At 47.1% G+C, this 13221-nt stretch overlaps 1 protein-coding gene across 4 annotated transcripts in view; it reads left to right on the top strand.

The window, feature by feature from the left end:
* The first annotated feature begins 1051 nt into the window (after positions 1 to 1051).
* ADAM22 (ADAM metallopeptidase domain 22) overlaps positions 1052 to 13221 on the top strand; it is a 730321-nt gene continuing 718151 nt past the window's right edge. For 2 of the 4 annotated variants that reach the window (XM_029588790.1, XM_029588788.1), the window contains exons 1-2: positions 1052 to 1522; positions 1952 to 2112. In XM_029588790.1, coding sequence (XP_029444650.1) covers positions 1435 to 1522; positions 1952 to 2112 — 249 coding nt within the window. In that variant the 5' untranslated portion in view covers positions 1052 to 1434. The remainder of the gene's footprint in view (positions 1523 to 1951; positions 2113 to 13221) is intronic. The other 2 variants (XM_029588789.1, XM_029588791.1) reach the window with 2 other exon arrangements.

The raw sequence follows: 13221 nt of genomic DNA, 5'->3' as shown, positions 1-13221 counted from the left end.
AAATGCAGAAACTAAAATGAATAACAAGATAAAAATAATTGTAAATAAAAGCATGAAGAAAACATGAAAGAAATTCAGAAGGCTCTGCCCAAGAAATACATAAAGCGAAATGGTAAGGTGAATAAAAGATTAAAAAAAAATTGTCCGAAACTTTTTTAATGTGTGTTTTTAATTTTTAAAGCCTTTTAAGAAAATGGATTATGTGGTCACGAGCTTGCACAGCTTCACCGGTATAACTAACTGGAAGGGCTGGGATGTGGCCAGATAGTGTGCACCCTTCTGCAAATATTGAATCCCCCCCGTCTCCCTCTGGTAGCTCCGATAAACTGTGTGCGTAGAATAAAGTTTGTTGGACCCCCTTTTGGCTGTATCCTTTATTTTACACCCTACCCACACAAGCCAGTAGCCATGGCCTCAGGAGGCAGGAGAGAGAGACATTGAAACTACCCCACACCAAACGGGTAACGAGGTGCCCTCAAATATAAAATGAGTTGGTCTTTTATAATAACTGAGTAGGCGCTACTTCCGGATGAATACTTGCTCTGGCTCCTATCTAGCCCCTCACACCTGCAGGGGCGGGGGAACAATAAGGAACCACGCCAGTAAATTCTGCAATGGGGGGGGGGGGGGGGGGAAGAAGGAAGAAAGAGCCCGTTAAATGCACGCTTGGCTGCGCATGCGCTGTAGCGCTGCACGCGAGGCTTTGCAGTACGCCTGTTGGCTTTTAACAATTTTAGCGTAACGGGTGAGGGGTGCGCGTGCTGCAAGATTCACTCCCGTGGCTGCTCCGCGGTCGGTAAATAATAATAATAATAATAATAAATAAAGGCCGTTTCTCACCACTACTGCTGCAGAGCCCCACTCACCCGTACCACAGTGAAAGTCCGGCTGAAAACCCCGCTTGAAACGGCTTAGGTTTACCACGTCCTAATTCGAAACAAGAAAAACATATATATGAAGGTCTGTAGGTTTGCCAAAAAAAAAAAAAAAAAAATCGGTGATACACACAACCTATTATGAAATGCTTATTTGCCCCCTACTATCGCCATGAGGGCAAGTGTCCAAGATTTGTCTGCCAGAAATCTGGCAACTTGAATATAGACTCAGACTACATTTCCCAGGTTGCCACAGCGCTTGGTTTCTCCGCTTCCTTATCCAAGGATGTAAGTTGCTCCTGCAGTGGAGCTAGAAATATTGATGTAGTCTAGGATGTGGCTGTGCATGTGGATGAGGAGATGGGAGGCGCTAGTATCCACTTAGCTACAGCAAACCACCCAATGCAGTAAAAGCACCAGCATCCTAATGGAAACCAGTACTACAGAATGCAGCACTAAGGAAGCACCCAGTTTGAATATGGAGGAATTTGACGTGGCAAATATTTAAGCATGCAAACGCTTCTGTAATATCGGCCTGAAGGAGGAAACGCCAGCAGCAATGACGGCAGCCTGGGGGCTCTCTTTGATGTTTGGTGTATTTGGAACCTCCTGCCTGATTTATACCAGTAGCCTGCACTTAGAGGCAGGTAAGTTCCTATGTACACTTCAGCACCAAATGCCATCTGTCTATACGGTTTCCCTTGAAACTCCATCCTTAAGCTGAGCCGTAGTGCATGCTTTCATTTATGCGATAAAATAAAAAAAAAAAAATCTTGTTTATTACAAGTCTATAGAACGCTCACCTCTGTAAGAAACGCACAAACCATGTAATAAAAAAAAAATGGAGCACGCTTGATTTATGACACAGAAATGTAACTGCGAGCATGTTCCCAACGTTTTGCACCGTAATGGCCCCGCTTGGCCATAAACCTTAAGGATGCGCCCCTGCCTTCGTCTTTCCCGGTTGTCCAGCTCCTCCGCAGCTCGGCAGTTGCACTTTAGCCGTACAGAAAAACAAAATCAAACCAAACCATTCTTTGCAGTGGGATTAATGTTGCTTTATTTTCCCTCCGGAGGAGACGCCTTGCTGAGTGAGAAGCATCGAAAGCGTGAAAGCAGGTTTCCGGAGAAGGAAACCACCGTGCCCCTCCGTCTGGTGTACCGCGCCGAGGATGACCGGCAGACCACCCATAAGAAACTGAACACCCGGATCGGGAGCGGCGCCGACCTGGCACAGGTAACGGGACGGCCTTGTGCGCCCCCCCCCCCCCCCTCCCTCCCGCTGGGTGGCCGGGAGCATGGTGGGGGTCGTTGGCTCTGCTGCGTCTGCATGGATATGTATTGCAGATTTTTATTTTCTTTTTCAAATTGTAACCGCGTCGAGGTAACAGGGACTGCACCTCTATCAAGTGGAACAATGAACTAAGCTAAACTATAGAAATCTGATATGAAATGGGCTGCAGGGGGGGGTGTGAAGTGAGGTTGGGATAAGAGCTGGAGGCTGATTAAAGTTTACTTCAGTACTCCTATCCATACTTTACTTAATATCTCCAAACTGTGAAGTTCACTTCCCCCAGCCCCTCCTCCCAGGGCTGGTGCTTTCATTAGGCAAACTAGGTGGTTGCCTAGAGGGGCAAAATTTTGGGGGCAGCAAAATCCTGCCAGAGCAAGGCCCAGAAGGATGCTGTGCCAGAACCAATAGCACCAAAGAAGGGAGCACTGAACTGGAACCATTGCTGCCTGATAGTAATCCCTCTAGAGATAAGAAAATGCTGACAGCACCTAGTCTAAACCATTTTGAAGTGTCTCTAAAAGCAAAATATAAGTACAAAATTAAGGAGTGCTGTGCTGGAGCTGCTACCAATAGGTAAATTAGGGAATGGGGTACATGACCAAAGGTTTGCCTAGAGCACCAAATGCTCATGCACCAGCCTTGCCCCCACGTCCATTCCTTGCACTTGGTGCAGGTGCTGGCTTCTCAGTGAAGGAGGGATTGATTGAGTGATTCAATGGGCTGTTGCTGCCCTTCCTGAGGTGTTACAGTTGCTGGGTGTGGGCATGAATTTGTGCAGTGGGGGAGTGGCATAAAACACTTGATGTCTTTCTGGGACCCAGTTTTGCTTATCAGGGCCCAATCTTAGCCTTAGTGGTGTCCTTTGCAGGCATGAGTGGGTTGGAGGGATCCCCTGAATATCTGAAGAGTGGGGAAGATCTCCGTGGAACACCTCTTCCCTCCTCATGGCCTTTTCCCCAGTGACAAGCCTTCTCAAGCCCTTCCTTACCAGGTTAATCTCGGACTCGATGGAGATATTCAGGCTGTGGCAGTGGCAGCAATAGGAGGAAAAAATCAACACAGGGCTCGTTATCTAGCATGCACTCACATACCCTGCAGTGGCCCTGCCACTCGCACAGGTTTCCTTGGTAAAAAGAAACCTTGTGGGACCACCACAGGGACTGTGGGGGCATGCTAGCTCATGTTCTCTGCCCTGATTATATCTCCTATTACTTCCACTTGAACCTGAAGATATCCTCTGGACCTGGGTCCAGTCATGTTAGGTGAGGGAAGGGCTGGAGAGGGCCCAGGCAGGTTCATAGCAGGGTGGGGAAAGAGGACCCATCATCTGGGAAGGGTCCCTGGAGGGAAGAGGACCCATCACCTGGGATTGGAAAGGGGCCATTGGAGTTGCTTTGGGGTGGACCTAGGACTACTCTGTGCTGGTTACTCCAATCTCCTTGGAGCCTAATGCAGCTGCACAGCTGGTGTTAGGGTTGTGACCAGGCCACTCCATGCAGGTTACCCATGCTTTCTGGAAGCATGATGCAGTGCTATCAAAATTATCCACTCATTGACTTGAAATCTTCCTTCTTGGCCCCTATAAAGTTTCATATAACTGAATGAACACTAGCTCCCTCCCTCATTTCTTCCTCCTATTTCCTTCCACCTTCCCTTAACACTGCTGTCTCTGTCCCCGTCCCAAGCATATTTACATTCTGTCATAGTTCTGGATGTTACGTCCTCTGATGGTAGGCTATTCTAGCTATTATCTAACATTTTTGCTTGTTTTAGAATTCCAATACATAAAATAGAGAAACAAAAAACTCAAATGTTCAGAGAGTGGTCTTTCTCAGTAGGACTGCATTGATGTTAAATCTGCATACTAGGAAGATATTTATAGTGAGGGCAATAATGAAATGAAGGTCCTGCCTATGGGGCAAACAAATGGCTTTTTGATTATTGCCCACCCTCTTTGTGGATAAAAGTACCTGCATATGTCAGCAATGCAGAGACTTTTAGCAAAGGCATTCCCAGGGTGGGATTAGGTTGGAGAAGGCACTTACATAGGAAGTTTTCCCTAAAAAAATAAAGTACTCATGCAAAAAATAGGCATAGATTTGTGTGGTTATTTTTTGCGGGGCAATAAAGCAAAACTACCTGTGTCATTTTGCCTTGATTATTCTGGCAAACCCTGCGGTCCTTCTGCTCTGCTCACAAAGGGCTGTTCATCCGCACACATGCCATTTTTATTCACTGCTGGGGACCCAAAAAACCCAACAGCAAAAAGTGCTCAAGCTGTGAACCAGGGTCTGTTTGGTCAGAGTTTAATGCCTTACATATAGATTGGAACATAGAGTGGTTTACACAGAGTAGGCTAAGACAGCTATTATCCTGTTATTTGGCCCCTACCCCTGAATCCTCGGGGGTGGAGGGGGGGGGGGGGGCGTTCAGAAGGGATTGTTTAATGGCAACTTGATTCCAAGAGGGCTAAATTGAGTTGAGCTGTTGAACCTGTGAGTTCTCATATCTATGTGTGTCTGTACCTGTTCCTTTTTTTTTTTTCCCCCAAAATAGTTTTTATTAACATTTTCAGGGGTTCACAAACAGGAAACAACACTCCCAGGGCAACTGAGCCCGTACAATAGTTTACCGACAAGAATACATCAGCACTTTGTAACTCAATAACACATTTGATTCCCGCACCAACATCCAGCAGTCAAGAGGTGCATTAAAGGGTGTTTTTCCTATCGCGAACCCCATTTTGTAACCAACACATCCCTTCATACAACTTTCTACTCCATGACCATTCACGCCTCCATGCATACCACCAACCCCAACCCCTCCCCCCAGGAGACCGAGCTGTAATCGCACACCTCAGGAGCACAAGGTATATTTTACATGCAACTTGGGGACTAATACATCCAATGTATGTCCAGCAGTGCTCAAGCTATTTGCATATCTTGAGGCAAAAGGCCAAAAATACACTCCCAGCAGGCACAATACACTTTGTCAGGTTTACGATGTCCAGCAACAAAGTCCCAGCTTTTCCAGTTGCATGAGCGATGCCATTCTCTGATACCAGGCTGTAATGGGCGGTTGCGAGGTCGCTTGCTGCACCGAAAGGATGGTGCGGCAAGCCATCAAAACAGCGCAGTGGCCAAATCTATCCAGAGAAGGACGGTGGAGATGGTTACCTTGAAGGAGAATCACACTGGCTTTTGTGACCGGTATTCCTGTGCATTTGTCAATGACCGCCAGCACTGCGGACCAAAGCCCATTCAGGGTTGAGCAGTCCATCAAGCGGTGCAAAAGGTGTCCTTCCCCAGCCTCGCATTTTATACAGATTGCTGAAGCTAGTCGTTTCATGCGAAACCGGCATATATTGTCGCAGATAGTGTGGTGTGCATTCGGAACTGTAACTCCCTCAACCCTTGGTCCGGGATATGAGACTATGTTGTTTTGAAACAGGTTAAAGTGCTCTGGCTGTCAGCGGATATCCCAACAAGTCCGTCCAGTATCCACCCAGTGTGTACAAGTGACGGCGGGGGTAGAAACCTTTGCCCAATTTGCTCCAGCCAGCAATTGTATTTTCGACACACACGCGGTATCAAACATAATAGTTGCAAACGAATGTTCCGAGGTAAAGTATTCAGCCGTTCAATGAAACCCCTGAAAGTAATGCCGGGCTTGTAACATAGGCAAAAAAATTGTCGGGGAGAGATCTTGAAGGTATGTAGCAAAGACTGAAATGTTCGTATGACGTGTGCCTCATCTTCGAACAGACGAAACAGAAAGACAGTACCCTTCAGGGCCCAGTTCTTAAAGATGAGGCTACAATCCTGCCCTGGGGGAAAATCTGCATTGCCCAGTAAGGGAGGTAACAGGGACGCCGTGCCCTGCAGTCCTCGGGCGGCACGCAGCCACCGCCAAACTTTAATGCAGGGATAAAGTAGTGTCGTGGAAAGTCCAAGGTGCACAGTAGTGCTGGGGTGGCCTGCAAGAGGAACAATGGCGACCAGGGGGCCGTCATGGACGCAAGCAAACCTGTTTCATAATAGACATAGGTATCGGTGAGCCACTCCCCCACAAATCGCTACTGGCAGGCAGCATTGTACAATCTCAAATCGGGAAGGCCCAGGCCGCCCATCTCCCTGGAGCTCTCTAAGGGGGTCATTTATCAAAGTGCTATATGGCGTTTCGCATGCGTTAAAGGCGTTTTCGCATGCAAAAACCGCCTTTAACGCATGCAACAACGCCATTAACACATGCGAAAGCACCATAACGTTTGGAGCGATGCAAATGAGAAAAAGGGGAGGATATTGGGATGGGAATTTTGGCCAAGTGGGCTGGGCTCACAGTTTTGCGAAGCCGTATCGCAAGGCTTTAACGACACCTTTTTCATTTGCATAAGCCGTGTGATAGGGCTTTATCGCGGTTGCGATGTTTTTTGCACATGCCGTTTTGAGTGGTTTTAAGCTCCTGGAGAGCCAGCCAAGTTATCACGGCCCTCCTTGGGGGGGGGGGGGGGGGGGGGAGGGCGATGATGACGACTCTCTACCTGGGTAACATCAAGCTAGGTTGAGAGAACATTGCACAAATCTTATCTTTGGGTGAGTTTCCTCACTCTGAAGGTCATCAAATCTTCACAAGAGAGCACTATTCTGTTCGTATGTTTCACTTTGAATGTCAAAGTGTCCCCTAACCCCTACACTAATACCTAAACCTCACCTCGAGTGACTAGGTGGGCCTCCAATAAAGATATAAATACTTATCTAGTGTGAGGGCATTGTAGCTAGGTTCTCTCTCTCTCTCTCTCTCTCTCTCTCTCTCTCTCTCTCTCTCTCTCTCTCTCTCTCCTCCCCCCCCCCCCAGTGGTTGTATGTAGGAAATACATAATTTGTTCTAAGAAAACACTTTGCATAGGTATTAGTGCAAATTGTGATAAACTGCCTATTACTGTAAAACACACCCCTTTTCCTATTGCATGTGATATTTAGTGCATTTTGATAAATCCAGGCCTAAGATGGCATATGGTATCCGCGCTCTTTTACCCGTCCAAATAAACCGGGTAAGGGCTGTTTTCAATTGTTGCAGATCCCGGGCCTTGAGCCAGGAAGGTAGCATGTGTAACTTGTAGAGGAGTTTAGAGACGATAACCATTTTTACCAAGGCATAGCGACCAAACAGTGATAACGGGAGGGAACACCATGCTGCCAGCTGCGATTGTAGTGAGGCCATGTCCCCTGAATATTTGCAGCATATAAACACTTGATATCCCCGGGGACCCACACCCCCAGATACTTAATTTTCCCAGAAGCCCATTTGAATGGAAAGGAATCCCCCCAAGTATGTTGTAGTTGTGGGTTCATGGCTAGGGCCTCAGATTTGGAAAAATTTTCGTAAGCTCCGCAGTGTCCCGGAACTGGGTAAACAGCCGGATAATTACTGGAATACCGAGGGCGTCCCACAAATAATAATATGTCATCGGCAAACGTAGCCAGTTTTATCAGGTGCCCTCCGGTACTAAGACCCCAGAAATCTCCATTCCGACGTAGCCGGGTCGCCAAAGGTTCTATTGCTAGGATAAACAGAAGGGGGGAGAGAGGACACCCCTGGCTAATGCCACAGTACAGTGAGAAGGGGTCCTAGGGCTCCATTGATCAATATGTGTGCACTGGGGGTACTATAGAGGGCCATCAAAAAATGAACCCGTAAACCCATATTGCTACAGAACCCAGAATAGGTAGTCCCATGATATGGAGTCGAACGCCTTCTCAGCGTCCAGATTTTCCGCTGAGGGCTGATAGCTTAGTGCTGCTATAAGGCGTCTCATGTTCTGCACCCCCTGTCGCCCTTTAACAAAACCAGTTTGGTTCGGGTGGATTAACCCTGGGAGTAATATATTCAGCCTGGTGGCCAACACCGCTGCAAAAAGTTTTATGTCCACATTGATAAGAGATGTGGGTCGATACGATGACACATCCAGGGGTTCTTTTTGGGAAGGCCCACAATCGTTGATTAATTCATACTAGGGGCTAGCCAGCTCATGGCCAGATCGTTGTAGAAAGAGGCCGGGGTCAGGAGAAGAGGGAATTTCAATATTCTATAGAATTCAGCCCCCAATCTTGCCCTTCAGCTTTCCCCAGGGTTAAGCCTTATATCACGGAGTAAATTTCCCCCTCCCTTATTGGCACATTCAACTGAGCACTCTGATCCGACAGCAAACGCGGCCAAGAAAAATCAGCAAAAAATTGGGCTGATACTTCAGAGTCTCGGGTCTGCTGACGATACAGGGTACTATAGTATTCTAAGAAATGGGCTGAGATGTTGTTTTGTGTGACCCGGTGGTTGCCGTCTTTGATACCAGTGATAGCAGTTTTATGTGGCCGGCCCCGCACTAACTTGGCCATTAATTTGCTGGGCTGATTACCATGCTTATATAATTGATACTAATAATAGTGTAGGGATTTGGTGGCCCGTTGATGTAACAAAAGCTTTAGAGCATCTCGAGCATGTTCCACTTGAAGCTGGATCTGGTCAGACATGCTGCAGTTGGAGGGATTTAAGCACCTGGGTAAGGCGCAGAATCTCCTTATTGCGAGCCCTGTTCTTTTTGGCAACATTGGCGATAATATGTCTGCGGAGCACAGCTTTCTCAGCCTCCCACACAATGGCTATGGGTATATCTGGGGTAGTGTTACTTTGAATATACTCCTCCCAGCATTTCTGAAAGTAAGTATGGAATGTTTTGTCTAGGAACAGGTCGGGACGCATGCACCATGAGAAGAGGGCATGTGTGGAGCAGCCAATCTCCAGGCCTACTGACACGGGGGCATGGTCTGAGACCAGAGATGGTGCCTATGCTAGCGTATTCAACTCTCGGGAACAAAGCATCTGAAATCAGGATGAAGTCTAGTCGGGAGTGCACCTGGTGGGGATTAGAGAAAACGGTGAAATCCTGTTCCCCCGGGTGCAGCACTCTCCAGACATCGAGCAAACTGAGCTCTTGCGCCACAAAACCTACCCCCATGGGTTGCTCTTTGGGAACTCTTGCCCTTGGGGAGGTTTACAGTCGATATCTTTATCCATTACTGTAGTAAAGCGCCCCCCACTACTAAGTGGTAGTCATTTAGTTCGTTGAGGCGCGCAACTAAGGTAAGAAAAAAAGAGTGGGAATAAACATTTGGCGTGTAGATGTTGCAGAACCCAACTTCTGTCCATAAAGCATCCCTGTAGCAATTACATAACGTCCCTCAGGGTCCTGCCACAGCCAATCTGTTTGGAAGGGCAAGTGCTTGTGAAAGAGAATGGCTACTCCACGTTTTCGGGAAGAGAAGGAGGAGTATACACACTGGCCTACCCAGTCTCTCTTCAACTTTCCATGTTCACTGTCTGACAGATGGGTTTCCTGTAGAAACATCACAGAAGATCGCATGTGGCGAAACATAGCTAATAATTTCCCCCGTTTTATAGAAGAGTGGATCCCATCAACATTTAAAGAAGTAACTTTAACCTTAGCCATATTTTCCCATAACAGATAGAGAGAAAAGAAGAGTCCACGGAGGACCCCCAGGATACATTTGACAATCTAGTTTCTTGGGGTCTCCCAGCCTAAGCCCCAAAAACAAAAACAGCTCACCCGCTTCCTTATACTGCCCCCCCTCGGTCTCCTTCCCCTGCCCCCCTCCCCCATCCATCCTCCCACACACTCATGCACACCACCTAAAACATTCACGCACACATACCACATCCATGAAAATACAAACATCTGTCTATAACTCCTAGAGGCTCGGGGTCTCCCTACTCGCCTCCCAATCATTGATGAGTGCAAGCAGACTGCCCAAATGGTACCGTCGGGGTAACCTGGGATAGCACAAAACAGATTATGTTAGGGGCCTTAAGCATTTAAACAGTGCCAATCCCATACATAAACTGAAACCATAAACCTGAAAACTCAAACAGCTCCAAAGTTCCAACGTCTGTAGAGAGAATGAAGCCCGACCCCAGGCCAACTCTGCCAGGCCAGGCAGTACTCACTGCAGTGTCCCTATTTCAGGCATAAGCCGAGATCCATGACACGACGTAGCCCCAGCTCAGGATGCTGGCTCTGCAAGTAGCGAAGCTAAAAACTGTGCCGCCTGCTCTTTGGTAGTGAAAAAACCCCCCACCTTATTGTCGTGGGAAACCCGCAGTTTAGCCAGGTATAAGAGAGTGAACCTGATTCCCCTTTTGTGGAGTTCTGTGCAGGCGGGGGACATCTCTCGCCTCTGGGCCGCTGTATTAGCTGAGAAATCATTGAAAAGGAGTATGCAGTTGTCTTGGTACTTCACTGTTAGCTATTGCCGGTAGGCCCACAAGAGCTGGGTTTTGTGAGTTCAGTTTAATATGCGCGCCATCACCGGGCGTGGCCTGGATGTGCTCTCGCGCGGCGGGGCCTACCCTATGGATCCTTTCGCACCATAGGTGATTGTTAAGCAGGGCTAACTTTAATTTCTCTGGGAGGCAGTGCTCCATGAAGGTTTACAACTCCTCCTCCTTCAGCGATTCGGGTAGCCCGATGATTTTTATGTTGTTTCGATGGCCCCGGTTTCCTTGATCCTACATCCTCTCCAATAAAGTTGCTTTTTGGGCCTGGAGCTCCCTCACGTGCTGCTCCACCACAACAAGCCGGTCCTCGTGGTCAGAAAGATGGTGCTATGCTTGATCGAGGCGTTTGGATTGCCCCTCGATGGTGGTTTTCATCTCTTCCATCGCTGTCTGGATTTTTGTGATCCGGTCATTGAGAGCCGCGGTCACGCTGGAGGAAATTTGTTGGAGCACCTCCGCGGACACGCTGGCCAGCGCCTTCTGGGTTTCGGGTGCCGCCGCCATTTTGCATGTGCTGGCTCGCCGGTCTCCTGCGCTGCAGGTGCTTCTATGGTGCATCTCGCATCTCTCACCACCCGAAACGGCCCAATCGCCGCAGCCCCAATCACCCTCAGCACCTGCTCAGCCACTCGCTGGGGAAGCAGAGCGTTAAGTTAGGAGAAAAAATCAGTTTTCGGCGAGGGTTCCGCGAAGCTCCTTCTCCCTGCTCCCGGCTCCACTACGTCATGTCATCGCCGGAAGTCCTCTGTATGTGTTCCTATAAGTAGAAGAGTATGATAAGTCTTGTTTAAAATACTGTGAGGTCTGTCTGTGTCTAGCACATGGAAGCTGGGCTTAATTTGTGGGGGGAACGGCTTGGAACAAAGTTCCACTACATCTTTTCAGACCTAAGAGACAGAGCGGCAGGGGTGTTTTGCTCCAGCCTCTCCCCTTCAGGCAGCCTGCAGAGAAAAGGGGGGTAAACCTGGAGCAGCCAAAGCAGAGAGAACTACTCCTTACCTCCCTCCCTGGTTCTTCAAGGAACAGGAAGGGAGTGTGTGATCCTGAAGCCGATATTGCAGCTCAAAGAACACACACAAACAGGGGTTGCCAGTCATCAAGGCTTCAATCCTGGTTGCTGCAATATTGCACACAAGTTTCACACTTCTGCTAATTCAATTCCTTTTTAGTTTGTTACACGCAGGGCTTAATTTCTGGTGGCATGACCTAGAACTGTGTTATGCCACATTTTTCCCAGGACCTGAGGACATGGAGGAGAGCCAGTGGTGTAAATCAGTTTTGGTGGGTGAAGACCAGCCGGGGGTCGAGCACTGGTGAGGGCTGGGGATGGAGGATCACTGAGGCAAGGAGGAGGAAAATTTGTTAAAGGGTGTGTTCCAATACCTGCTTGGGAGAGAGAGAGTGTTCACACCTGGTCCTGGCCCTACCCCTTCCACAGGTCACACCTGTAGACCGTAAGCCCGTACTTATCGGAAAATACAGTTGATTGTTAACTGTGTAAATTTTAAAATAAATACAAAAATTATCAATTATCAGACATAACGGTTATAAATAAATATTAAAGAGTATAGCCGATAATACTCATCCTTATGGAATGCCTGTCTCAGTGATAGCCCATTTGGAACAGAGATCACCTATTTTGACCTGTTCGTGATGAGCTAAGTTTGATTTAAATCAGTTAATGACCACGCCATCTATTCCCAACTCTTCTTGCCTGGTGATCATTGTGACATGATTAACTGCATTGAATACTGCCGAAACATCTAAAAATATTGCAAGCACTAGCCCCCTTTTTTTTAATTCTCTTAACAGAAAATCATTCACTGCTTTTAAGAGTGTCTCTGTACTGTGTCTTAAAGCTACACTGATATGGACTTAAGGTATTATTATCATGAAGGAAATCTTTCAACTGGATCAAAATGCTTTTTACAATAACTTCCCCATAACTTCCCCATGGACAGCAGATTTGAGATAAGCCAAAAGCTTGAGGGTTAATCAATAGGAATATTTCCTTTCTTTATCACCGGACATATAATAGATCTATTTAAAACAGAAGGAACTTGTCCTTCACACAAGGGCAAATTCTTCATATCAGTGAAAATGTTCAGAAAAGAATTGCTTAACACATATATGCATATACAGTGCACATCGGGCAAGTTAATGGTCAGTAAGATGTATGATTTCAGTCAAACATCGCACAACTTCTTTTTTCAATACATATTCAGAACTCACCCAGAATACTCTGAAGCAATGCACCAACTGCCAGACTCTTTCTGATGATTCCTTACTGATGATTGTAAAAGAGTAATAGTCTTGGTTATGCAATAATCAGCAAACATTTTAGGTGTTAGATCCTTATTTGTTTTAGTATTTTTCATATCTCTCAAAAGTTTAACTGTATCAAAGCTCAGAAGACTGATTTAAAGATGGTTGTAAACAGGAGGAATAAACATCCTTTTAAAAGTAATGAAAGACTTCCTGTAATCACTATCAGGCCGATGCAATACCAGGCGCTGCAGCGCACGGCTCAACCTGTGATTGGACGCACATTCTGGACATGCATCCATAATCTCCAATGCAAAATGGGGGTACGCGAGTGTAGGTAATAGCGCTCATGACATGCAAATGCATGTTGATGAGGCTATTATATATATATCCCCCTCAATGCGCAAAAAAAGTGTGCCCGATATGCACATTTTACTT

The sequence above is a fragment of the Rhinatrema bivittatum genome, chromosome 2, assembly GCF_901001135.1.
Source record: "Rhinatrema bivittatum chromosome 2, aRhiBiv1.1, whole genome shotgun sequence".
NCBI lineage: Eukaryota > Metazoa > Chordata > Amphibia > Gymnophiona > Rhinatrematidae > Rhinatrema > Rhinatrema bivittatum.
Note: the sequence above shows the minus strand (reverse complement) of the source record. Positions and strands in the feature narration are given on the sequence as shown.